This window comes from Rattus rattus, chromosome 4 (genome assembly GCF_011064425.1).
Source record: "Rattus rattus isolate New Zealand chromosome 4, Rrattus_CSIRO_v1, whole genome shotgun sequence".
Taxonomy (NCBI): domain Eukaryota; kingdom Metazoa; phylum Chordata; class Mammalia; order Rodentia; family Muridae; genus Rattus; species Rattus rattus.
Window position 1 is genome coordinate 14,321,967 of NC_046157.1, and position 24,716 is coordinate 14,346,682.

The following is a 24,716-nucleotide window of genomic DNA, read 5'->3' on the forward strand; positions in this document are numbered from 1 at the left end:
AATGAACCATTTTTCCCTACCTTGAAGACAGAGTCTGATTATCTAGTGCCCACAGGAGGTTGTCCAACTGACTAAGTCCCCTTTGAGCCCAATGGGGGAGCGGACAGGCAAGGGGAAATGTGGGAAGTTAAAGCAACAGCTCTGTTTACTGCGTTCTAATAAGAAGCCGAAGGCTCCCTAAGAGTCAAAGAATGATTATTGTCATAAGCCAAGGAAGACTGAAGCTTAGAAGTAGGAAGAGTATAAGAGTGTGGAAAACTGGCATAATTGGATTCTATTTGTTAAACACTTGGAGAAGTTCGTTGACTTGGAGTTGCCTCAAAACTTGAGCTAGTCACGTCTATTGACATCATCGGAAACTACAGCAGAGTGCTTGTGCTGGGTATACCTGACTCCCAAATAGACCATGTTTCTTCTCTTCCACTAACTTCCAAGTGATAGATGCTGATGAAGAATCAGTGGCTTCATTCGCCTCAACAAGAATGACTTTCTGGCCTTCGGAAACCATCCCAGACTTCCTGGCCACTGTTATTGCAGTCTGAAGATTGTCGCCTAGAACAAAGAAAGAGCATCTCAAGACGACGATGGAGAGAATGCACCAATACACACAGGATTTACAAAACTCACGAAGGGTTCTTTTGTTCTTGTATTAGATATAAAGATAATTTACTAAGGTCATTTCAGTATGACCAGGAATTTCATAATCCCTTCTCTAGTTCTGATTCTTTTTCATCTTGTTACTTCATGCCTTACTGGGATATGTTTGCCAGCAAGCAGGAAGGAAATTTTTAAATGTATTTTTGCCACTGGTTATAATCTTTATAAACATGTAGGAAGCCTTTTGGCATTGTATCACACTCAGTGGCTCCTCTCCTAGTAGAAATAGAGTAAGTCCACTACCATCTATCTCCCCAAGTGATTACAACTGCAATCCAAACAATAACCACAAAGCAATCACCCAAGGACTTTGGAAAGTCAACAAAGGCAGGCAGATTGTGGAAGGGATCAGAACTGGAGAAGCAAGCTAACAAGGGATGGGTTTCTCAATGTTTACCTCTTTCCTCTGAAATGTGTGTCTTGAGCATGTATCCTAGTCTGTCCCCTGAACTGTGAAGGCAGCTACAACTAAGAGAAACACGTGTTTCTGCCTAGAGCAGGTTAAAAAAAAAGGGAGGGAGGCAGGGGACTCTTGGAGAGTATAAACTATCAGGAAAACCATGGGAAGACAAAAGCTGCAGAAAAGAACTAATTCAGTGTTTGAACAGTGTAAGTCCCAGGCTCTACACATGGGGACTGGGAACACGAGTGGAGCAGACCAATAGAAAAACATGAGTTTCCAGAACTAAACTGTGAGGTGTCACTACCCTGCCATTTGCCAGAGTAATGCCTAAACACTTGAGAGAGGCAGACAAAAATAGCAGAACACTTCGCATTTAGGCCAATACTGAAACTACCACTTATAACAGACGAAACAGAAATGATGGCTAATTATTGACTAAAACAAAAGACTGGAGCTGGGTGGTGATGGTCCACACCTTTAGCCCCACTCCAGAGGCAGAAGCAGGCAGATCTCTGAGGTCCAGGACAGACAGGAGTTGTGGAATGGGGGTTTCAGGGACCAAACACTAGGTATTAGCAGGATCAACACTGGATATGCTCAGTAACAACAAAGTCAATTATCAATGTCTAAAAAACAATCAACAGCAACACTGCCAATCCTGAATGGATTCACATGTTGAAATGATCAGATAGTGATCTTAAGAAGCTATTATTACTTGAGCTCTAGGCATGGAACCCTTATAAATGAGAAAGACAGAATAGACTCCACAAACGTGGCCTCTGACCTCCACACATGAGCCATAGCACACACATAATACCCACAATACGACAATAATTAAAATTTTAAAAAGAAGTTATTATAACCCTCTTTTTGTTTAACACTTGAATTTTTTATTCACTAGATTTTTAAAAAAATAAACTAGATGCCCTCAGGACACCAAGCTCACACACTGGAGAATAAAGAGCACTGTTTTAAATGAACAGAGGCTTACTAAAAGGACTTCCATTCTTGTCAGTAGAGACTAAGGAGAGGATACAGAGATTAAAGTGTGTGTGTGTGTGTGTGTGTGTGTGTGTGTGTGTGTGTGTGTGTGTGAGAGGGGGGGGAACTTCCCCAAAGCCTGTAAGAGATTTCAATTTATGAATTCCAAGCATCCCAGAGAACACCAAATAGGTTAAACTCAGTGAGAACCACCCTCAGAATTATGATAGTCATGCAATGAAAAGTCCAAGATAAAAGAAAAAGGCTGTTAGAGAAAACTAGCACATTGCACACAGTAGAATAATGCTCAAAATGACAACAGACTTGTCATAAAATCAGGAAGACAAAAGAAGACCTACTGAGTAGGATGAACAGCCCAGATACAGCAGGGTAACTGTAAAACCTGTAGCAATCTACGGGTCACAACGGCTGACCGGGAAAAGAGGGGACAGAGTGTAAGACTGGCCAGGCAGCAACTGCTGCAGACAGGTGAAGCTGAGGTTGCCAAGACTGGAAACAGGAGGGCAACTGGGGAGATGCCCAGAGTGGGGGTATCTGTCTGCACCAGAGTGAGGCTTGGAGTGGGGATGGGTTTAATGACACACCCATATGAAGACACACTCAAACTACTACTCAACCCATCCAGTGATCTGAAGAAGAAAACGATCTTTGTTCATTATTGAGAACTACAGCGTGATTTGGAGAAGTTAAGTGACCTCCTCCTCAAACCTTAAAGAAGAGGGAAAGATTATAAAACTACAGCAATTGTTAAAAAAAAAAAAAAAACAGGTAAGAGAGTGAGAGAATGGATCCAGGAGGCTGTCACAGACCTGTAATAACCTGTGATGCAAAAAATAGAAATTCAGGGTAAAATTATAATGAAGAGAGAACAAAGGCAATAATTAAATGAACAATAGAGAATATTTTCTTCAGAGGAAGAAAAGCACACTAAAAGCGCTCTGTTCCCAGAGATTGCCCCATCTGGGGATCCAGCCCATATACATACAGCCACCAAACCCAGTCACTATTGGGGATGCCAAGAGGTGCATGCTGACAGGAGCCTGATATAGCTGTCTCCTGAGAGGCTCTGCCAAAGCATGGCAAATACAGAGGCAGATGCTCGCAGCCAACTATTGAGCTGAGTTAGAGAAAGGATTGAAGCAGTTGAAGGGGCTTGTAACCCCATAAGAACAACAATACCAACCAACCAGAGCTCCCAGGGAGTAAACCACCATCCAAAGAGTACACATAGACAGACCCATGGCTCCAGCTGCATATGTAGCAGAGAAAAGTCTTGTTGGGCAGTAACAAGAGGACCCAAGGCTCAATCCCCCAGTGTAGGATGTCAGGGTGGAAAGGCAGGAAGGGGTGGGTGGTTGGGTTGGGGAACGCCCTCATAGAAGAAGGGGGAGGGGGATGGGATAAGGGGTTTATGGATGGGAAATCAGGAAAGGGAATATCATTTGAAATGGAAATAAATTTTTGAAAATTCAATAAAAAAGAAAAAATGTTATATGATTAAGAATTTCCTTTTTTTTTTTTTTTTTTGGTTCTTTTTTTCGGAGCTGGGGACCCATACACAGAAATAGTGACATGACTTAAAAAGTGTTTCAGAACATATTGATAAATAATTAAGGTGGGGAAGGGCAGATTGTAAGGAAAACATCTTGAGAACAAAAGATTTTCACTGATTTTTCCAAAAGTACCAAGACATAATAAAGATTTTCAACTTATTAAGCTATTGCAAGTCCTACATCATGTAATATGTTTCATTAGCAGTTTTAATTAACTGGGTTTGTTTCAATAAATATTCTTTCTTCTTATTATTCCAAGCCAAAAAACAGTGTTTCTGTTCCAGATTGAATTAGTGAGCAAAGGAGAGGAAAAATATATGAGTATTCCCAGCTCCAAAGTTAAAGAAGAAATACTATGTGTAGGTGAAGAGTGTGTTTTCTATAATGAGCTGGCATTGTGTTTTACAATACCAGACTCAGAAAACAAAAACACCATTCACTCATAGACCGCTGGCAAAAAAACAAAAACAAAAACAAAACCTTTATGCCTCCGTGAAGACAAAGAAAGTTGTTGTAAGGACTTGTGAGAAGTCAGAGAGCACTGTGCCCTCCATCCATCCAAGAACCATAAAGAAGAAATGAAAAATACTCAAAGGGCAGCGCAGAATTTTCAACACAAGAAAAAGGGTCTAAAGACTCAACTGGAAAGTGAACAGCTCTTATCCATACAACCCCCCTAAAAGGCTGGAGACAGGCTACAAACATGTATGCACTGGATAATCTTACGTCATCTTGGCAAAAGCTAAAGTCCTGTGAGACAAGGGAGCCTCAATTAAGAAAATGCCTCCATGACATCGATCAGACTGTGGGCAAGCCTGTAGGGCATTTTACTATTAGTGGTTGATGGGGAAGGGCTCAGCCCAATGTAGATGGCACCATCCATGAGCTAGTGGTCCTGTGTTCTACAAGAAAGCAGGCTTAGCAAGCCATTGGAAGCAAGCCAATAGACTAGCACTTCTTCATGGCTGCTGCATCAGCTCCTGCCCACAGGTTCCTGCCCTGTTTGATTTCCTGTCCTTACTTCCTTCAGTGATGAACCTTGGTATGGAAGTGTAAGCCAAATGAACACTTTCCTCCCCGACTTGAATAGCAGCATTAAACCCTGACTAAGACAATGTGAAATGTAAGTGCTAATGATGTTTGAAATAGCAAGGGCCACCAAACTATCCCAAGAAGACCTAAAAGTCAGACTGGAGAGTAGAAAGGAAGAAAGCGAAGTATTGCTTTGTGAGATTGAGAATCATGGAGTGGATAATATGGAGGAAAACAGAAGGACTCCAGAGTCCCCAGCTCCCGCCTTTGTCTAAGGAGGTACACAAGCGGGTAAGAGTTTTGGAAAGGATGTGTGTCAATCACACAGGCAATGGAGCTTAAAGCAAGGAGGAAGCAAGACACTTGAAATATAAATTAGGGAATAAGTTATTCACCTGTGATATCTTCCTTATTGAAAAGCCCAACCAGCGGAGGATCCCTGCCTTCAGCAGCTCTCTGCTCCCAGGCCCCCTGGAGGGGAGTTCTCCCCGCCTGGTCGGGCGGGCTCTCCTGAGGCAGCAGAGCGGAGGAGACCACCAACGCTGCCCACCCCTGCCCACATCCCTGGCCCAGGAGGAAACTGTATACAGCCTCTGGGTACCCGTAGAGGAGGGCCCAGGAGCAGCAGATCCACTGCGTCTGAGACACCGCACCTGAAGGGACCGACCGGATAAACAGTTCTCTGCACCCAAATCCCGTGGGAGGGAGAGCTAAACCTTCAGAGAGGCGGACACGCCTGGGAAACCAGAAGAGACTGCACGCTGCACACAGTACTGACCCCAGAGGAAAACAAAAGCTATCTGGAACCCTGGTGCACCAAACCTCCCAGAAGGGGCGGCGCAGATCTTCCTGGCTGCTGAGGCCGTGGAGAGCTCATAGGCAACACCCCGCGAGCAAACTTGAGCCTGGGGACCACAGGTAAGACAAACTTTTCTGCTACAAACGACTTGCCTGGTGAACTCAAGACACAGGCTCACAGGAACAGCTGAAGACCTGTAGAGAAGAAAAACTACGCGACCGAAAGCAGAACACTCTGTCCCCATAACTGGCTGAAAGAAAACAGGAAAACAGGTCTACAGCACTCCTGAAACACAGGCTTATAAGACAGTCTAGCCACTGTCAGAAATAGCAGAACAAAGTAACACTAGAGATAATCTGATGGCGAGAGGCAAGCGCAGGAACCCAAGCAACAGAAACCAAGACTACATGGCATCATCGGAGCCCAATTCTCCCACCAAAGCAAACACAGAATATCCAAACACACCAGAAAAGCAAGATCTAGTCTCAAAATCATATTTGATCATGATGTTGGAGGACTTCAAGAAAGACATGAAGAACTCCCTTAGAGAAACACAGGAAAACATAAACAAACAAGTAGAAGCCTACAGAGAGGAATCAAAAAAAATTCTAAAAAGAATTCCAGGAAAACATAAATAAACAAGTAGAAGCCCATAGAGAGAGGTCACAAAAAATCCCTGAAAGAATTCAGGAAAACACAATCAAACAGTTGAAGGAATTAAAAATGGAAATAGAAGCAATCCAGAAAGAACACATGGAAACAACCCTGGATATAGAAAACCAAAAGAAGAGACAAGGAGCTGTAGATACAAGCATCACCAACAGAATACAAGAGATGGAAGAGAGAATCTCAGGAGCAGAAGATTCCATAGAAATCATTGACTCAACTGTCAAAAGATAATGTAAAAGCGGAAAAAAGCTACTGGTCCAAAACATACAGGAAATCCAGGACTCAATGAGAAGATCAAACCTAAGGATAATAGGTATAGAAGAGTGAAGACTCCCAGCTCAAAGGACCAGTAAATATCTTCAACAAAATCATAGAAGAAAACTTCCTAACCTAAAAAAAGAGATACCCATAGGCATACAAAAGCCTACAGAACTCCAAATAGATTGGACCAGAAAAGAAACACCTCCCGTCACATAATAGTCAAAACACCAAACGCACAAAATAAAGAAAAAGAATATTAAAAGCAGTAAGTGAAAAAGGTCAAGTAACATATAAAGGCAGACCTATCAGAATCACACCAGACTTTTCGCCAGAAACTATGAAGGCCAGAAGATCCTGGACTGATGTCATACAGACCCTAAGAGAACACAAATGCCAGACCAGGTTACTGTATCCTGCAAAACTCTCAATCAACATAGATGGAGAAACCAAGATATTCCATGACAAAACCAAATTTACACAATATCTTTCTACAAATCCAGCACTACAAAGGATAATAAATGGTAAAGCCCAACATAAGGAGGCAAGCTATACCCTAGAAGAGGCAAGAAACTAATCGTCTTGGCAACAAAACAAAGAGAAGAAAAGCACACAAACATAACCTCACATCCAAATATGAATACAACAGGAAGCAATAATCACTATTCCTTAATATCTCTCAACATCAATGGCCTCAACTCCCCAATAAAAAGACATAGATTAACAAACTGGATACGCAACGAGGACCCTGCATTCTGCTGCCTACAGGAAACACACCTCAGTGACAAAGACAGACACTACCTCAGAGTGAAAGGCTGGGAAACAACTTTCCAAGCAAATGGTGGAAGAAGCAAGCTGGAGTAGCCATTCTAATATCAAATAAAAGTCAATTTTCAACTAAAAGTCATCAAAAAAGATAAGGAAGGACACTTCATATTCATCAAAGGAAAATCCACCAAGATGAACTCTCAATCCTAAATATCTATGCCCCAAATACAAGGGCACCTACATACACAAAAAAGAAACCTTGCTAAAGCTCAAAACACACATTACACCTCACACAATAATAGTAGGAGACTTCAACACCCGACTCTCATCAATGGACAGATCATGGAAACAGAAATTAAAAAGAGACGTAGAAAGACTAAGAGAAGTCATGAGCCAAATGGACTTAACAGATATTTATAGAACATTCTATCCTAAAGCAAAGGATATACCTTCTTCTCAGCTCCTCATGGTACTTTCTCCAAAATTGACCATATAATTGGTCAAAAATGGGCCTCAACAGGTACAGAAAGATAGAAATAATCCCATGCTTGCTATCAGACCACCACGGCCTAAAACTGGTCTTCAATAACAATAAGGGAAGAATGCCCACATATACGTGGAAATTGAACAATGCTCTACTCAATGATAACCTGGTCAAGGAAGAAATAAAGAAAGAAATTAAAAACTTTTTAGAATTTAATGAAAATGAAGATACAACATACCCAAACTTATGGGACACAATGAAAGCTGTGCTAAGAGGAAAACTCATAGCGCTGAGTGCCTGCAGAAAGAAACAGGAAAGAGCATATGTCAGCAGCTTGACAGCACACCTAAAAGCTCTAGAACAAAAAGAAGCAAATACACCCAGGAGGAGTAGAAGGCAGGAAATAATCAAACTCAGAGCCGAAATCAACCAAGTAGAAACAAAAAGGACCATAGAAAGAATCAACAGAACCAAAAGTTGGTTCTTTGAGAAAATCAACAAGATAGATAAACCCTCAGCCAGACTAACGAGAGGACACACAGAGAGTGTGTCCAAATTAACAAAATCAGAAATGAAAAGGAGACATAACTACAGATTCAGAGGAAATTCAAAAAATCATCAGATCTTACTATAAAAGCCTATATTCAACAAAACTTGAAAATCTGCAGGAAATGGACAATTTCCTAGACAGATACCAGGTACCGAAGTTAAATCAGGAACAGATAAACCAGTTAAACAACCCCATAACTCCTAAGGAAATAGAAGAAGTCATTAAAGGTCTCCCAACCAAAAAGAGCCCAGGTCCAGACGGGTTTAGTGCAGAATTCTATCAGACCTTCATAGAAGACCTCGTACCAATATTATCCAAACTATTCCACAAAATTGAAACAGATGGAGCACTACCGAATTTCTTCTATGAAGCCACAATTACTCTTATACCTAAACCACACAAAGACCCAACAAAGAAAGAGAACTTCAGACCAATTTCCCTTATGAATATCGATGCAAAAATACTCAATAAAATTCTGGCAAACCGAATCCAAGAGCACATCAAAACAATCATTCACCATGATCAAGTAGGCTTCATCCCAGGCATGCAGGGATGGTTTAATATCTGAGGAAAACCATCAACGTGATCCATTATATAAACAAACTGAAAGAACAAAACCACATGATCATTTCATTAGATGCTGAGAAAGCATTTGACAAAATTCAACACCCCTTCATGATAAAAGTCCTGGAAAGAATAGGAATTCAAGGCCCATACCTAAACATAGTAAAAAGCCATATACAGCAAAACCAGTTGCTAACATTAAACTAAATGGAGAGAAACTTGAAGCAATCCCACTAAAATCAGGGACTAGACAAGGCTGCCCACTCTCTCCCTACTTATTCAATATAGTTCTTGAAGTTCTAGCCAGAGCAATCAGACAACAAAAAGGAGGTCAAGGGATACAGATCGAAAAGAAGAAGTCAAAATATCACTATTTGCAGATGATATGATAGTATATTTAAGTGATCCCAAAAGTTCCACCAGAGAACTACTAAAGCTGATAGACAACTTCAGCAAAGTAGCTGGGTATAAAATTAACTCAAATAAATCAGTAGCCTTCCTCTACACAAAAGAGAAACAGGCCGAGAAAGAAATTAGGGAAATGACACCCTTCATAATAGATCCAAATAATTTAAAGTACCTCGGTGTGACTTTAACCAAGCAAGAGAAAGATCTGTACAATAGGAACTTCAAGACTCTGAAGAAAGAAATTGAAGAAGATCTCAGAAGATGGAAAGATCTCCCATGCTCATGGATTGGCAGGATTAATATAGTAAAAATGGCCATTCTACCAAAAGCGATCTACAGATTCAATGCAATCCCCATCAAAATACCAATCCAATTCTTCAAAGAGTTAGACAGAACAATCTGCAAATTCATCTGGAATAACAAAAAACCCAGGATAGCTAAAACTATCCTCAACAATAAAAGGACTTCAGGGGGAATCACTATCCCAGATCTCAAGCAGTATTACAGAGCAATAGTGATAAAAACTGCATGGTATTGGTACAGAGACAGACAGATAGACCAATGGAACCGAATTGAAGACCCAGAAATGAACCCACACACCTATGGGCACTTGATTTTTGACAAAGGAGCCAAAACCATCCAATGGAAAAAAGATAGCATTTTCAGCAAATGGTGCTGGTTCAACTGGACGTCAACATGTAGAAGAATGCAGATCGATCCATGCTTATCACCCTGTACAAAGCTTAAGTCCAAGTGGATCAAGGACCTCCACATCAAACCAGATACACTCAAACTAATAGAAGAAAAACTAGGGAAGCATTTGGAACACATGGGCACTGGAAAAAATTTCCTGAACAAAACACCCATGGCTTATGCTCTAAGATCAAGAATCGACAAATGGGATCTCATAAAACTGCAAAGCTTCTGTAAGGCAAAGGACACTGTGGTTAGGACAAAACGGCAACCAACAGATTGGGAAAAGATCTTTACCAATCCTACAACAGATAGAGGGCTTATATCCAAAATATACAAAGAACTGAAGAAGTTAGACAGCAGGGAGACAAATAACCCTATTAAAAAATGGGGTTCAGAGCTAAACAGAGAATTCACAGCTGAGGAATGCAGAATGGCTGAGAAACACCTAAAGAAATGTTCAACATCGTTAGTCATAAGGGAAATGCAAATCAAAACAACCCTGAGATTTCACCTCACACCAGTGAGAATGGCTAAGATCAAAAACTCAGGTGACAGCAAATGCTGGCGAGGATGTGGAGAAAGGGGAACACTCCTCCATTGTTGGTGGGGTTGCACACTGCTACAACCATTCTGGAAATCAGTCTGGAGGTTCCTCAGAAAATTGGACATTGAACTGCCTGAGGATCCAGCTATACCTCTCCTGGGCATATACCCAAAAGATGCCCCAACATATAAAAAAGACACATGCTCCACTATGTTCATCGCAGCCTTATTCATAATAGCCAGAAGCTGGAAAGAACCCAGATGCCCTTCAACAGAGGAATGGATACAGAAAATGTGGTACATCTACACAATGGAATATTACTCAGCCATCAAAAACAACGACTTTATGAAATTCGTAGGCAAATGGTTGGAACTGGAAACTATCATCCTGAGTGAGCTAACCCAATCACAGAAAGACATACATGGTATGTACTCATTGATAAGTGGCTATCAGCCCAAATGCCTGAATTACCCTAGATGCCTAGAACAAATGAAACTCAAGACGGATGATCAAAATGTGAATGCAGATCGCTCCTGAGAGACACAGCCAGAATACAGCAAATACAGAGGCGTATGCCAGCAGGAAACCACTGAACTGAGAACAGGACCCCTGTTGAAGGAATCAGAGAAAGAACTGGAAGAGCTTGAAGGAGCTCAAGACCCCATATGTACAGCAATGCCAACCAACCAGAGCTTCCAGGGACTAAGCCACTACCCAAAGACTATACATGGACTGACCCTGGACTCTGACCTCGTAGGTTGCAATGAATATCCTAGTAAGAGCACCAGTGGAAGGGGAAGCCCTGGGTCCTGCTAAGACTGAACCCCTAGTGAACTAGACTGTTGGGGAGAGGGCAGCAGGGGGGGGAGGGTTGGGAGGGGAACACCCATAAGGAAGGGAGGGGGGGGGGGGATGTTTGCCCGGAAACCGGGAAAGGGAATGGCACTCTAAATGTATATAAGAAATACTCAAGTTAATAATAATAAAAAAAAAAAAAAAAAAAAAAAAGCCCAAGCATGTTTATTAAGTAATGTCATATATTTCTCTGAAGAGATCCTTCCCCACCAACCCCTTGTTTATGAGATCTGAGGCTTCACGTTAGAGTCAAGATGACAACGTGTTCTTTTTTGTCCAGAACTAGAGATTCCGTTTACTGATGTGCTGTCAGCATAGTTTATAGTCCACACTGACTAAGATACTTCTCCTTCAGATACTTGACAATAAAAATCATCTTCTTTGCATGGCCCATATCTTCCTGTAATTCAGCTCTTATTTCAAATGCCAACAAACAGAGAGGCTTCTCCTAAGAGTCTTGCAGAGGGTAGGTGGTCAGGCACAGTTGAGCAGACTGCTCTGTCTGGGATTTTGGAGGAGGAGCTTGTTTTTTATGCGTTTTTATTGTTTGTTTTGATTTTTTATAATTTCATTTTATAGTATTTTATGGATCTGAGGATTTGCCTGTGTGTACGTTATATGCATGCCAAGTACCTATGGAGGCCAGGAGAGTCAGATCCCCAAAGCTGGAGTTACTCATGGCTATCAACTTCTGGGTGCTAGAAAGTGAACCCTAGACCTCCGGAAGAGCAACAAGTACCTTACCTGCCGAGCCATCTTTCCAGCCCCTTGGTGTTTGTTGTTTGGTTTGTTGGTTTTGTTTTCTTTTTTCTTAGACAAGATCTTATTCTGCAATTCAATCTGCCTGGAACTCACTATGTCCTCATGGCTAGCCTCAAACTTGTGGAAACTCTCCTGCTTCAGACTCCCACATGATCGCAGGTACCACCATGCCAGCCCCCAGACTGTCCCAATTTGCATATCTCAAAACGTGTTGCACTACCCGACTCACCGGTTGTCTCTTGCCTCATGGGATGGACGCTTGTTGAGCAGCTCGCTCTTTGGTTGCCAACAGCCTAGAGTGCAGCCTTGACATGGGTACACTATTTGTTAAGTGATCCCACCCTGTGCATCTCCAAGGTGCCCCTGTTTCCATGATATACTGTACAGGTCTACCTGTGATCATGGCAGTCCGTATCCGAGCAGAGATGAGCTCTTCTAACACAGGCCTTGTCTCTTCCTTCAACCGATTTTCCAAGATCAGCAATCCCAGAAATATCAGGTCTGATTCAACCTTCTCCCTGATTAGACAGAAAAGCACGTGAGGCTTTTTTTTTTTACAGTAATGATAGCAAAAAGACCAAGCTCCCCATGGCATTGCCCCACCCCCAACCCCTGCTCCAACATTGCTCCCCAGCCACAAACCATCCTGACAGGGAACAGGTCGAGGCGGGTGGGCAGCTGCAGTAGTTAGCCCAACTGAACCAAGAAGAAGTACTTGTAGGACTAAAGTTTGGCTTTGGCCTTTACAGACTTAGCTCATGACTGCTGGGGACTCTGAGAGGGCTCAGCTGACTTTCATCCCCTCATCTATTGACCATAGAGGGGAGACAAAGTCATGTCAGTTAAGTGAGAAACAAGAAAAGTAAAACAAAATACCAGTTTCTCCAGAAACTAAGGTTATACAGGTATCACTTTAGCCCCATAAGGTATGGTATTGGTACATAAATGAGTCCTTTACTAAGGCCACCTGGACCCCCACTTCTTTCTCATCTGGAAGCTCTGTTCTTCTGCATAGAATGCACCTGCCCTTAGGGAGGGCACCATGAGAGCATCTGCATGAATATCCTACAGACCAAGTATGCACCGGGGATTAGAGATTTGAACATTCCTGCAGTCCTATTATTTAGACAAAGATACAGAGACAAGACCCCAGCACCGCCTAACTCATGCGGAATGAAATGCAGATTAAAGCAGCACCCGATCAAGCCTTCACACTGAACGTGAGCATGTGCCTGCTAAGGGCACAGCATTGATGGAGACACTCCTAGAACGTTATGAATCCCTCCACTAGGTGGCAGGACGTGGAGAGTTTTCAGCTCCTCCTCTCAGAGCAGATCCTGGAGGACGGCTCTCTCACTAACTGAGTATAGTATTTAAATTCCCTTACGGTCCGTTTCCAAGCTATGCATCAACTTCTCGCCTTGGCTCCAGATGAACCACTCACCATGGATATGCTCTACACTTCATCACATCCAGACTTTTGCTCCAGACTGGGCATGGCAAACATTAGTTTTCATGATCTGCCACAGAAATCCTATGTCCTGAGTCCTGCCTCACGCTGCCGGCCTCTAAGTCTCTTCTAAAGGGGAACAACTGCTCTCTCCACACCTTACTTCTACCCTGGTTAGCTGGCTCTTTCTCATTAATCCATGCCTTTCAGTATTGACTTATTGATCAGCCTCTAATCCCTGAAGGGAAGCCCAGCTGAGTCAAGATTCTGCCACGTGATGCCCACATGATGCCCACATGATGCCCACGTGATGCCCACGTGATGCCCACGTGCAGAAGGCTCTCAGCGAGCACCACCCACTCGGCACCCTTTGATGCCTGCTTTCCATCATGTATGGCCATACTGTGAAGAGGAAGCCATTTGCTCTTTCCGGCTTCTCCCTAGAACTGGACAGTATGTTAGGCTCATCACTGTCTATTGAGCACCTACTAGGTGAGGAAAAGAAGGAGAAACTCTATAGATGTTGCAGGAGCTCCGACTCCAAGATTTCACATTTAAAGAGGAGGAAGAGATTAGACATGGCCACCTTGTTCATATGAAAAGCTGGGAATTGTACTGTGGCAGACCCAAAATCCAGAGGTCTGTAGGGTTAAAGGATGGGCAGGCATTTTTAGTTAGAGTTATTAGAATCTTTCTGAAGGAGATGTTTGATCCTCCCTTCAAGGATAACTTAACTGATGCCTGATTAGAGTTTTACAGTCTTTCTGTGCCCTCATACTTGGGCCACAGGACTTAGATATTTTCAGAGATTATATGACATGAACCAATAATAAATTACATGAGGTCAAGAAAATGGCTGAAAGTTCAAACACTCAGGGTCATCTTAGAACACCCATTCCTAGCTCCTCTGGCTTTTGGCCAGCATAGAGCTCAGTGACTGATATGATCGGGACACCACAGTTCCAATCTCAGCACACTGCTGCCTTCATGACCTGGAGTAAACTGATCTCCCCGCGTGGTGTTCTACTACATCTTTGGCTCTCAACGTTTCTATCTCCCAATCCCTTCACTCTTCCTTTCAGGCTCATTAAATCTGAGTCAAGCTGTGGAAAGGAATGAAGGGTCTCAGACCCTGCGGTGTGGAGTAATACGCTGCTTTCCTGTTCCTTGAACTCACATCATACCTCCCGTAGCATCTACGCTAATAAAGACTAGTTGGTGTGATGATGCAGACAGTTGTCAGCCCTGAGACAACCTCTTTCTTTCTTAAAATTTGTATAACCTTTAAAGAAATATGTATAAAGCAGGGCAAAAAGCTTTAATAAGTCTTTTATATCGATGCTAGAAGTACGGTCAGTAAACACACTCAGACAGAGACATGTATAAACACAGAGAGAGAGAGAGAGAGAGAGAGAGAGAGAGAGAGAGAGAGAGAGAGAGAGGTGGGGGGAGATGGGGAGGGAAAGGGAGGGAGAGAAAGAGGGGGAGGAGAATGCTCTGTCTTGGTATCAGCACCATGCCCACCTGGCCTCAAGTCTCTCTAGTTCAAATTGTGACATCTATTCTCAAGTCCACTTCCAATTCTGACTTCAGTGACCTGAGCTGCGCTGATCAGATAGCAATATTCAGAACCTAAATCGCCAAAGGATAGAGCAATTCGTTTAGCTGTGAGTCCCCATGGTGTCGATGTGGCTTGAAGTGGGAGAGCTAATATAGGACCGAAGAGAAGCTCCTACTTGTCCATTTGTGTTCAGGCCTTACTAAATTTTGCAAGATCAGAATTTAGATGCCAATGCCTTTAACAAAGGCAAGCAAGCCCTCTCCTGCAGACCACAGCGCTCACCATTCCCAAGTGTGCAGCTTCCTCCACAGGGAAGTGTTTGTTACCCCTACTGTTCCCGAACCGGGGATTTACAGCTCGTAAGTGCACTCACATCACACTGGGTAAAAAGCAAAGCAGCCCTGTAAGCAGCATCAGCACCACGTCCAATTCTGCACAACCCTTCCGGGACTCAAAGTATCTGTACTTCACATTGTGACATCTATTCTCACGGTCCACTTCCAATTCTGACTTCACTGACCTAGAACCGAGTTGACCAGCTCGCAATATTTAGAACTGAAGTAGCCAAACTTCAGGAGGTCTCACTCAGGGACTGGTCCAATACTCCGCCCCCCAAATGTGACACTCAGTGACAATCTACACAATCCTCCTCTGGGCCTCATTTGTCCCAAACCTAATCTCAGAGGGTTGGTCACATCGGTCCTTCTCAGCAGGGACAGAAGTGATTCTACATGATATTTAGGGTTCGGGTTAGGGGGACATCTTTGCAAATGTGCAGGATTGTCTGCAATGATAAATCCACAAAGAGTTATCACTCACCCCTCACACTCTTTGAATATATGACTGAATATTCATAGATATTTTAGGTCACCAGCATTTGTGTTGTTCATATTACATCATTATTCTGTTAATATATACACTGTCACTCTATATTCATATTGTTTCATTAACCAATAATAAAAGTGTTACTAGTATAGTTCTCCCAGCAAAGGTTTTCATAAATAAACACAAAGTATTTTTGCAGTTCCTCAGTTTTGCAGGAATACTGCAAGTAAGCGAATTGAGAGGAATTTGTACTGTTTCCTTTTTAAGTTTTCCCAGGAGTTGTTAATGATGTCACTGAACTGCCTTCCTTGCAGTAGAACTGGGAGGCATTGAGGTTGCATTCATAGCACACGTTACATAGCAGGAAGCCACTGACGTTTCATGGTGTCTACTCTCAGGTTCGAGCAACTGTTCTGTGAGGGGTGGAGAGGAGGTAAGTGTGTGTGAGTGTGTGTAAGAGTGTGTGTATGTGTGTGAGAGAGAGTGAGAGTAAAAGAGAGAGAGAAAGTGTGTGAGTGTATTGTGAGAGCATATGTATGTGTGTATATGTGTGTGAGAGAGAGCATGTGTGTGTGTATATATATAGTGTGTGTGTGCCTATGGGGTGTGTGTCTGTATGAGGTATGTTTGTATGTATGTGTGTTCACTAGGGAAGAGGAAAATGTACTCATGGTGTGTGTGTGTGTGTCTGTGTGTGTGTGTGATGTAGAGGCCCGAGAGGAAATCTCGAGTGATGTATTTCATTGTCCTAGAGCTCTCCACCAAGGCTAGGCTAGCCGGCCACTCAGCCCGGGGACCTGCCTGTCTGAGCCTCTCCATCAGTGTGATCACAAGCACAGGCCACCAAACCTCACACTCCTAGTGATTTCTGAACTCAGGTCCTTGTATTTGCAAGGCCAGAACTTTCCCAACGGAGCCATCTCCCCAGCCCACAACCTGTTCGTTTGTTTAACTGGCTTCAGCTAAAACTTTATTAACCCATTATTTTTATAACAAACTATTTCCTTCTTCCTTTTAACTCCTATATATGGGGAATTTTTACAGATGATATGTGCAGATAATAGCACGTATAAATTCTAAGATGCTAAGGGGCAGGTGAAAATATAGTTATAACTAAAGACTGCTACGTCTGATGAATTTGAAAAGGAGTGTGTGGGACTCTCTAAGTTTAAAACACTAAAAACCAAAATGAGGCTTGATTAACCCTACAAGCATAAATACTAGTAACTGACAAAAAACAACACAAAACAAAAACCTAGAAATGTCATTTAAGGCAAAATTAACAGGATAGCCCCCAAGTGGCAGAAAATCAGCCACAGCCACAACAGTGAATGTGGAACTGTCATCGCTGAAACACACCTCAACCCCGATTTTAATTTACACACATCAAAACTTTGTCCAGTGTGACCCTTGGAAGGGTTTCCTGTTTCTCTGTAAACATTACCTAGATTTCATAAGCACAATTGACATTTGTTGTTTCCTTAGCTGTGAATATCTTATTTAGAGGGTTTTGTTTCTAAGCAAATGTGACGTTTTATTATTCCTAACAAATATATGGGTTTGTTTTTTTTTTAATATCATGATCAGGGCCCCAGTTTCAAGCTCTAAAACCGCTGGTTATTTCCACATAACTGGTTTCACTAAACCCTAAGGTCGCCGCATGTTTTCATGTTGTACAGCTTTTTTCTCATATATTCTGACAGTGTTCGCATCAGCTTGGTGATTGGGCGGGGCAGCAGGACTGTATCCCTACTCTCCATTTTCAGAGATGCCTAGGCACAAAGCCTGACCACGTTGTGTTGCTGGGCCCACCCAGCACCTTTGACCCCCATCCCAGTCAGATGCACCTGTCTTCTCCAAACCATCTTCTTCAGGAAAACCCTCCCCTTTTACCTCATCAAGGTAGTTGTGGGACAGTCTGTTTCCAGCTTCTTGTAGGCCAGAGCTATGACCCGGAAACCCTGTGTCGTATAAACCTGAAGCTCGCTAATAAAAGTAGTTGGCACTGTTTAAAAAAAAGCAAACAACAAAACCATAGTGTTTACTCGGCCAGCATGGGTGGAGAGATTCTTCACAATAATACAACTCTTACTCAAGAAAACACGCTTTTACAAAGTTACATAAAGCCGGGTGGTGGTGGTTCACGCCTCTAACCCTAGCACTTGGGAGGCAAAGGTAAGCAGATCTCTGTGTGTTCATGGCTAGCCTGGTCTACAGATTGAGTTCAAGGACAGCCAGGGCTACACAAAGAAATTCTATCTTGAAAAAAAAAGTTTGGGTTAACACCTTAGGATCCAGTAAAGCTGAAACAGAAACACTTGAAAAATTAAAAGAAATGCATAAATTCTTTATTCTCCAAATACTTACCGATTACTTATAATATGATCAAGCCCTGCTTTACAGACATCTGTTTATTTTGGATAAAAACAGTATACTGACATTGAAACTAAAAAAGATTGGCTGTGCAGAGTACTTAGGGGCTCCTGTACTTAACTGAGAGGAGATAGGCAGGTGCCGGGGAAGGAAAGTGCTTTCTGGCTAAGGAACCAGATGTGCTCAAGACACAGAGGGTGAGGTCTAAGACAGCTCAGGGAAGCCCAAGATGTAAGGGATAGGGCAGATAGGGACTGGGAACTACAGAAAGGGAGATTCTTAAACTTGGCTTTGGTATTGAGCTTGAAACACCCATGAATCAATCAGAAAGTGATGTCCAGCCAGCAACCGGATGTAGAGTGTTCTGGAGACAAAAAGTGCGTATGGCGCATTTGTATCCCACGCCCGTTCGCTCACCAACCTGTGTCAGGTTGGCAAAAGCTGGCCACTCTCTCTGGTGCACCTTTCATGAACGCCATTCGGCCACCTCCCGTCTCCTGGACGATGACTGTCATCCTCTGCAGTGCGGATGAGAATGGGAATTGATGGAGGATGGCGAGCCCTTCCGCTGGGACCTGGTTGAACAGGAGAGGCGCTTACTGGCGGAGTGATAGTGGGGACTAACTGTCCCTGCCCCCACCTGAGTACCTGTTTTACCAGATACAGGAGAAATATAATGCATTTTTATGTCACCAGTTCAAGACACATCCACGAGCTTTCCAATTTGCTGTCAGAGCAGTTTCCACTGGTTTGGATGCTATGGGAAGATCAGCGTGGTACGGCTTACCTGGCCCACTGTGTCTGGCGGCTTCACTACCATGGTGTGTGCCAGCATTTCCTTGTTGTGGAAATCATCCCCAGAAACAGTCATTTCCTGTTTCACAAAGGAGATAGTTCACTGTCTGGGGTTTGTTTATTCACACACCGATACTGGCTTTGCACCTCCCTCTTGCAAAGACCCCCTCAACCACCTCAGTATATATTGATAGGTCGCCTTCTGTGCTGCTAGGCTGGTGAATCTGGCTTCTTCTATTCCAGAAAGCAAAAAAGCAGGCCTCACTGAGAGGGGTAGAGCTTGAAGGACACGCACTCCTGAATTATTCATGCAATTTATCTGGCTTTCGCTGTTGGAACTGCCGCATAAAGGTTCGTTCTCTGTTTCTGAAGAGCTTAACTTGCAAATGTTGAGTGTGAATCTCCGGGCTTGTTTTGTGTGGAGCAGGCAACTCACAGCCTTTCTTTCCCCAGAGTCACTGTTGATCCTGCTGTTCCCTATCTGTCTAAAGTGGACCAAGCAGGGTATATTTTTGCAATATGCATGATTACCATCTCAGAACCACAGTAATAATGACTCTAAATTATAGGCAAGGAAAACCTTCTACCTAAAGATATTAATGTTCTTTGTAATCATCTAATTGGGGTGCCTGATGCAAAACAATATCAGGAAGGAAAATGTAACCTCTTCTTAGAGGCACAGAAGCAATACTCCAGAGTGGACGAGAGGCTACAAAGCAACCACATCCGTTAGAGGAGAGTGGGTCCCCAGAGATATCTCTTCAGAGGTGCCCCCACAGTTCCCAGGGCCTGAGCTGTGCACATCCAGGGAGAGAGAGGTTAGCTGCAGGGAAGAAGCTCAAATCATGTTGCCTCCTCCTCCCTGCTTTGTCCACAGCCGCAGTAATTCCAGAGATAGAGGTCTTAAAGGCTATCTCTGAATACGGTTCCTTCTGAGAACAGATTAGCATTCTTTAATCTTTTTATATGGCTATCACAGCATGGTTTGATCCCCTCACGCCACAGCCACGAGAGCCAAGGTCCCAACACACAGAAAGGTTGAAAAATCAGGGCAGAGCTGAAATCAGGACAGAGAGAGCCAGGTTTCTAAACTGCAGGAGCTCTTGGACCTAGTTTAGAATCTCGGGGAAAGCTCGGGAATGAATTCCGTTCTCCGTCTTGGAAATTAGAGGAGTAGTCAATAAAGTACAACCCTTGGTTGCAGCCACTCTCCCACTCATCCCAAGCACTATGGGATGCCGTGTTTCCTAATTCTATGTCCCTTCTTAATACTGTAGTTCCTAATACCGGAACGTGTACGTTTTGCCTTTCTCTTTATAATGAGAAGTAACAATTGTGTATGCTTACAGGATACACTGCAGTGTGTGCTTTGATCCACTCAGATATTATCAAAAGGTGCGATCATGATAATTAACAGGCCACCACCTCATCAAGTTAACTCTAGAAAATTCCAAAGCCAGCCCACGGAATGGTAGAATTAGAAAATAATTCTAGAATTGCAATTGTATTGACAACTACCAGACTTACAATAGGTGGCAAATGCTTTGGCGCTTACGAGGACACTAAGATCGTTACGGCACCCTCTCGTCTAATCCCCCAGCAAACCGACAGTATACAGCGCTGTTCCGATCAGAAAGCCAGGCTTGAACGAGTTTGCCCCTTATACCGTATTGGAAACCCCATGTTCGTTCAGCCTTAAAGGGCTGTGATACCGCTCGTGTTGTGCAGGCACTAAAGAAACTTTGTGCGTTCGCCGAAGGTCAGACACTTACCCATTGGGTGGCTTCAAACATTTTGAGGTCCAGAGGGTCTCCCTGGATGGTCCCATCAAGAAGGATCAGGGAGTGGCAGGTGGCCATGGCTGCACACAGTGGGCCCCAGGGCACGGCCTCACCTGAGGCAAAGCTGTGGACTGCCTGGAAACTGAGATAGGAAGGAGAAGAAGATGAAGTCCTGTCTCCTCAGGAGCTTCTCGGGGGTCTCTGATTTAACGTGCACTGCAGCACTTCCCTTTCCCTAGTCTCCACAGGACAACAGTGTGCTCACCAGCCTTCCCTTCAGTTCAGGAATGCTAGAAAGGCTCAGAGGCTGTTCCACGCTCCCTCTCCTTTTGTGCCTTAATTCTTCCCAGACTTATTTAATCCATATGGGTGGAATTAACTAGAGGGACCGCCCTTTGCTCTGAGGTCTGCTTGTACCTCCGTGACTAGGCCACCTCTCTTCCAACTGTGGGCGAACTCCGGGTGTGTTCTATGCACACCATCTTCAATTAGCCTCACAGGGCTGGGCTACTTTCTGTATCTGTCTCCCAACGTGTAAGATGATTGGTCCATATAAGTGAATGAATGAATGAATGAATGGGTTAATTCTTAGAAATTTCACAAGTTATCCTTGGAAAGGACCCTGTGCATCAACCTCTTCAACCCTGGCATCTTGGGTCCGTATTGCTGCCATTTTCTTCACTCTTTCCTACAGGAAGTGACTATCTAAAACCCATGGAAATAAAACTCCAATGCTGTACACGAGTTTCTTTTCCTAATTGGAAGTAAGTCAGTGAGTTCATCCTTGGCCTCCCTAGAGGAAGGTCCACTTTAGCCATGTTGGACAGCTCCTTACCTAACGTGTAGTGCAATAATTGGGTTGGAGGGAAAAAAAACTGTCACATCATAGAATATTTGAATGACAGTAGTTTCTTCCTATGAAGAGGCAAGAGCTGCGGCTTAGAGCCAATCAGAATCTACCGGCCCTCCCTCCTCTCATGTTAGCATCTTTCGGATTTTGAACTAGCTCGGTAGCCCAGGCAGGCCTGCAGACTCCTCAATAGCTAAAGTTCTAAGACTGCACCACTATGCACAGCCTAAAAAACCCTTTATGGATACGTACGTCATCTGCATAATGTAAGAGGGACTATACTCACAAATCAGACTCAATGCATTTGAAAAGAAAGTTAAAAAGGACATGAAGGTGGGTGGGCAGAGAAGGGCATGTAGGTCAGGGAGGAGTCGAGGAAGGAAATAATATGATCAAAATGCACTGTAGGAGATCCTCAAAGGATGACTTCAAGTGTTTAATTACAAAAAGCACTACAATCGGCCTTGTGTGCATGAAATACTTTGTGGTTCAAGTGTCAAGGAAGGGCCTTCACTTTCAAACAGTATTATGTCACATGTACCACACTTCCAGTTCTAACTAAGGTGGAGGTGACACTAGGGAAGATCAGCAGACAGGGAAGCAAACTCAGATGTGGCCACAAGAGGGCCAGGTTTGCGAATCTCTAAGACAGCAAGTTGAAAGCTGCCAACACCACAGGCCACCCCTACCCTTCACCTCCCCACACCCCACCACCCTGCCAACCCCACCCCTAACCTGGACCCACAACACAAAGGACTCTTTTCTTGATGAGCAGACTGGCAGGCAGAAACAAGGTTCCCAGAATCAGAGTACTAAGGAAAAGGAGTACACCAGTTCCTGCTCCATAAGCATCCCTCTTCCTGAAAAGCAGGATAGCCAGTGCTACCCTTTCCTACTATGTCACAAAGGACAGTGCTTTTGTACTGCCCAGATCTACTACTGACTGACTACAGCAATGTCTGGAAAATAGGCTTAAAGCAAAGTTCATTTTGGGGAGAGTGGGCAAACCCCACCACCACCACCTCAGCTTATGGGTGATGGAGTTGGTATGAGCTGCAGGCTAACTGCATGTTCAGAGAGACCTGGGAAATTCTAAGAGGAAAAATAAACGAATGAGACTTCAGCAATCATTGCTTAGCAGAGCAAAAGTCCAACATCTCCCCAATAGTAGCTTGGAGGGTAAACGTGAGGCTCTGGGAAGAGGCAAGTCATAGATAGCACAGTGCGGTTAGCTCCGAGTACTCACCCATTCTGGTCACAGGGTACAACTCCCCAAAGATCCAAGCCTCCCCTCGTTAAGGTGCCTGTCTGAACAGAATTAAGCCTTTGGATTACATGGAAGATCTACTCAGGCAGTAGTGAAGACAAATATACTTTAATAGAGAAGTGCGCATCAGAAGGATATTGCCAACATTGCTCCTTCAAGGAGGACCACAATAAAGTGGACATCCAGGTTCTAAGAAAGACATTGCAACTTATTCAAACACGAGAGTCTTGAATTGGGCATAAACCTCTGTGACCTCTGTGCTAAAAAGAGCAGTGTCTCCTTTCACCCTAGGGGACTGGGTTGCATATCCAATGACAGAGGGAAGAAAGAAAGAGGCCGTGGTAAGACAGAACAGCAGAAGGGGTGGGTTCTTACTTTTACAGTAGAAGCTAAAAAATAAGAGTCATGAAAACTGAGTAATGGAATCTAAAACTTACCTACAAAGCACTGAGGAAAAGAAGACTAAAGAAATAGCCTACCGTGTGATTTTTTTTTCTTTTTCTTTCTTTTTTTTTTTTTTTTTTTTTTGTTTTTAAGGAAAGAAGTACTTGATAATTTCCTCAGTCAGTTTAACAACAAGGAACTCAAACTAAGTCGAAATACCATCTGTGAGAGTGGAAAAAAAAATTACCTAATCCCTCCAACATTGAAGCCCTTATCTTCAACATGATCATAACCACACAGACCTGTCTTGAATATTAAATTAAATAATAGGAAGCGAGTTGTTCAATGTCAATCCCACAACTCGAGCTCACAATAACGAGGGAAAGACTCACAGCTCCCGCTCACTCTTTTCTTCAGGCCTACGTTACAATGACTCATCTGATCCCGTTTCTGTTTTCGAACTCGCAATATGACATCCTAAGCAAACGTTCTTCCTTGTGATGCTGCTCTGCTCGTGGTGCCGGAAGCATGGCTGTGGTCGGGTGACTTTCCGACTCTCTAATCCTAAAATGCAGTTGCCGTGCCATCAACATCCCCAGCCTTCCGCACTGTTGAACGCCTATGAATTTCCTCACAGGAAGATGAAGATGTTTCTCAAGATGGATGACGGTGATGGCCACAGAGCAGTGAAGCGTGTACTTAAGTGTTAGTGCACAAGACACCTCAAATGTCTCGCGTGGAAAACTATCTTATATTTACTTCATCACCCCCCAAAAAATTAAATCAAAAGAACTGATGGCAACAGAGGCCTCCAACTGCTCCCTGTTGCTTGAAGAAATATAAAAATATGTTGACTGGACATTCAAGGTTCGCATACACACCCTCTTCTAATATTGGCATCCTGTCCTATAGTTGAACCATACGGTCTAAACCACGCTGTCTGGCGTTGTCCTGTCACCACGGCAGGCCTTTGTTCACCTCCTTGTGTGCAGTGGTTTCCATCCAGTCCTCTAACAGGACTTTTAATTCACTTCTGTCCCCTACTCAATATGTGTGACATAAGCAAGGACCAGAAAAAGACTCAAGGGAGAGGCTGGTGACCAGGGGTGGCAGACATCCGAGAGTTAACCTTCAGCATACACTGCAGCTGACAGCACAGAGCAGAGGGTGTGTCCATAGCTGTATCGTCAGTAAGAGTCTCATATTAACACATAGTTTAATAAGCTCTTGCCCTCATTCCATAATTCCATTAATACTCATTCAGCATTGAATTAGGTGCCAGGCAATAGTCTTAAGTATCAGGATACAGCTGAAAACATTATAAACCACTTAAAGCATGTGTGCATATAGATATGCATGTGTGTGTGTGTGTGTATGTGTGTGTGTGTTTAGGTTTTAACTGCATGAAACAGAGTGTATTTTGATC

The 24,716-nt window shown here is 43.4% G+C and overlaps 1 protein-coding gene across 1 annotated transcript in view; it reads right to left on the minus strand.

The window, feature by feature from the left end:
* Atp13a4 (ATPase 13A4) overlaps positions 1 to 24,716 on the minus strand; it is a 136,636-nt gene that overhangs the window by 24,241 nt on the left and 87,679 nt on the right. Inside the window, exons 13-19 of the mRNA XM_032899257.1 lie at positions 22,886 to 22,947; positions 20,781 to 20,931; positions 19,001 to 19,087; positions 18,635 to 18,788; positions 17,734 to 17,845; positions 12,398 to 12,522; positions 389 to 552 (exon numbers count right to left, since the gene is read on the minus strand). Of these exons, the coding sequence (XP_032755148.1) occupies positions 389 to 552; positions 12,398 to 12,522; positions 17,734 to 17,845; positions 18,635 to 18,788; positions 19,001 to 19,087; positions 20,781 to 20,931; positions 22,886 to 22,947 (855 nt within the window). The remainder of the gene's footprint in view (positions 1 to 388; positions 553 to 12,397; positions 12,523 to 17,733; positions 17,846 to 18,634; positions 18,789 to 19,000; positions 19,088 to 20,780; positions 20,932 to 22,885; positions 22,948 to 24,716) is intronic.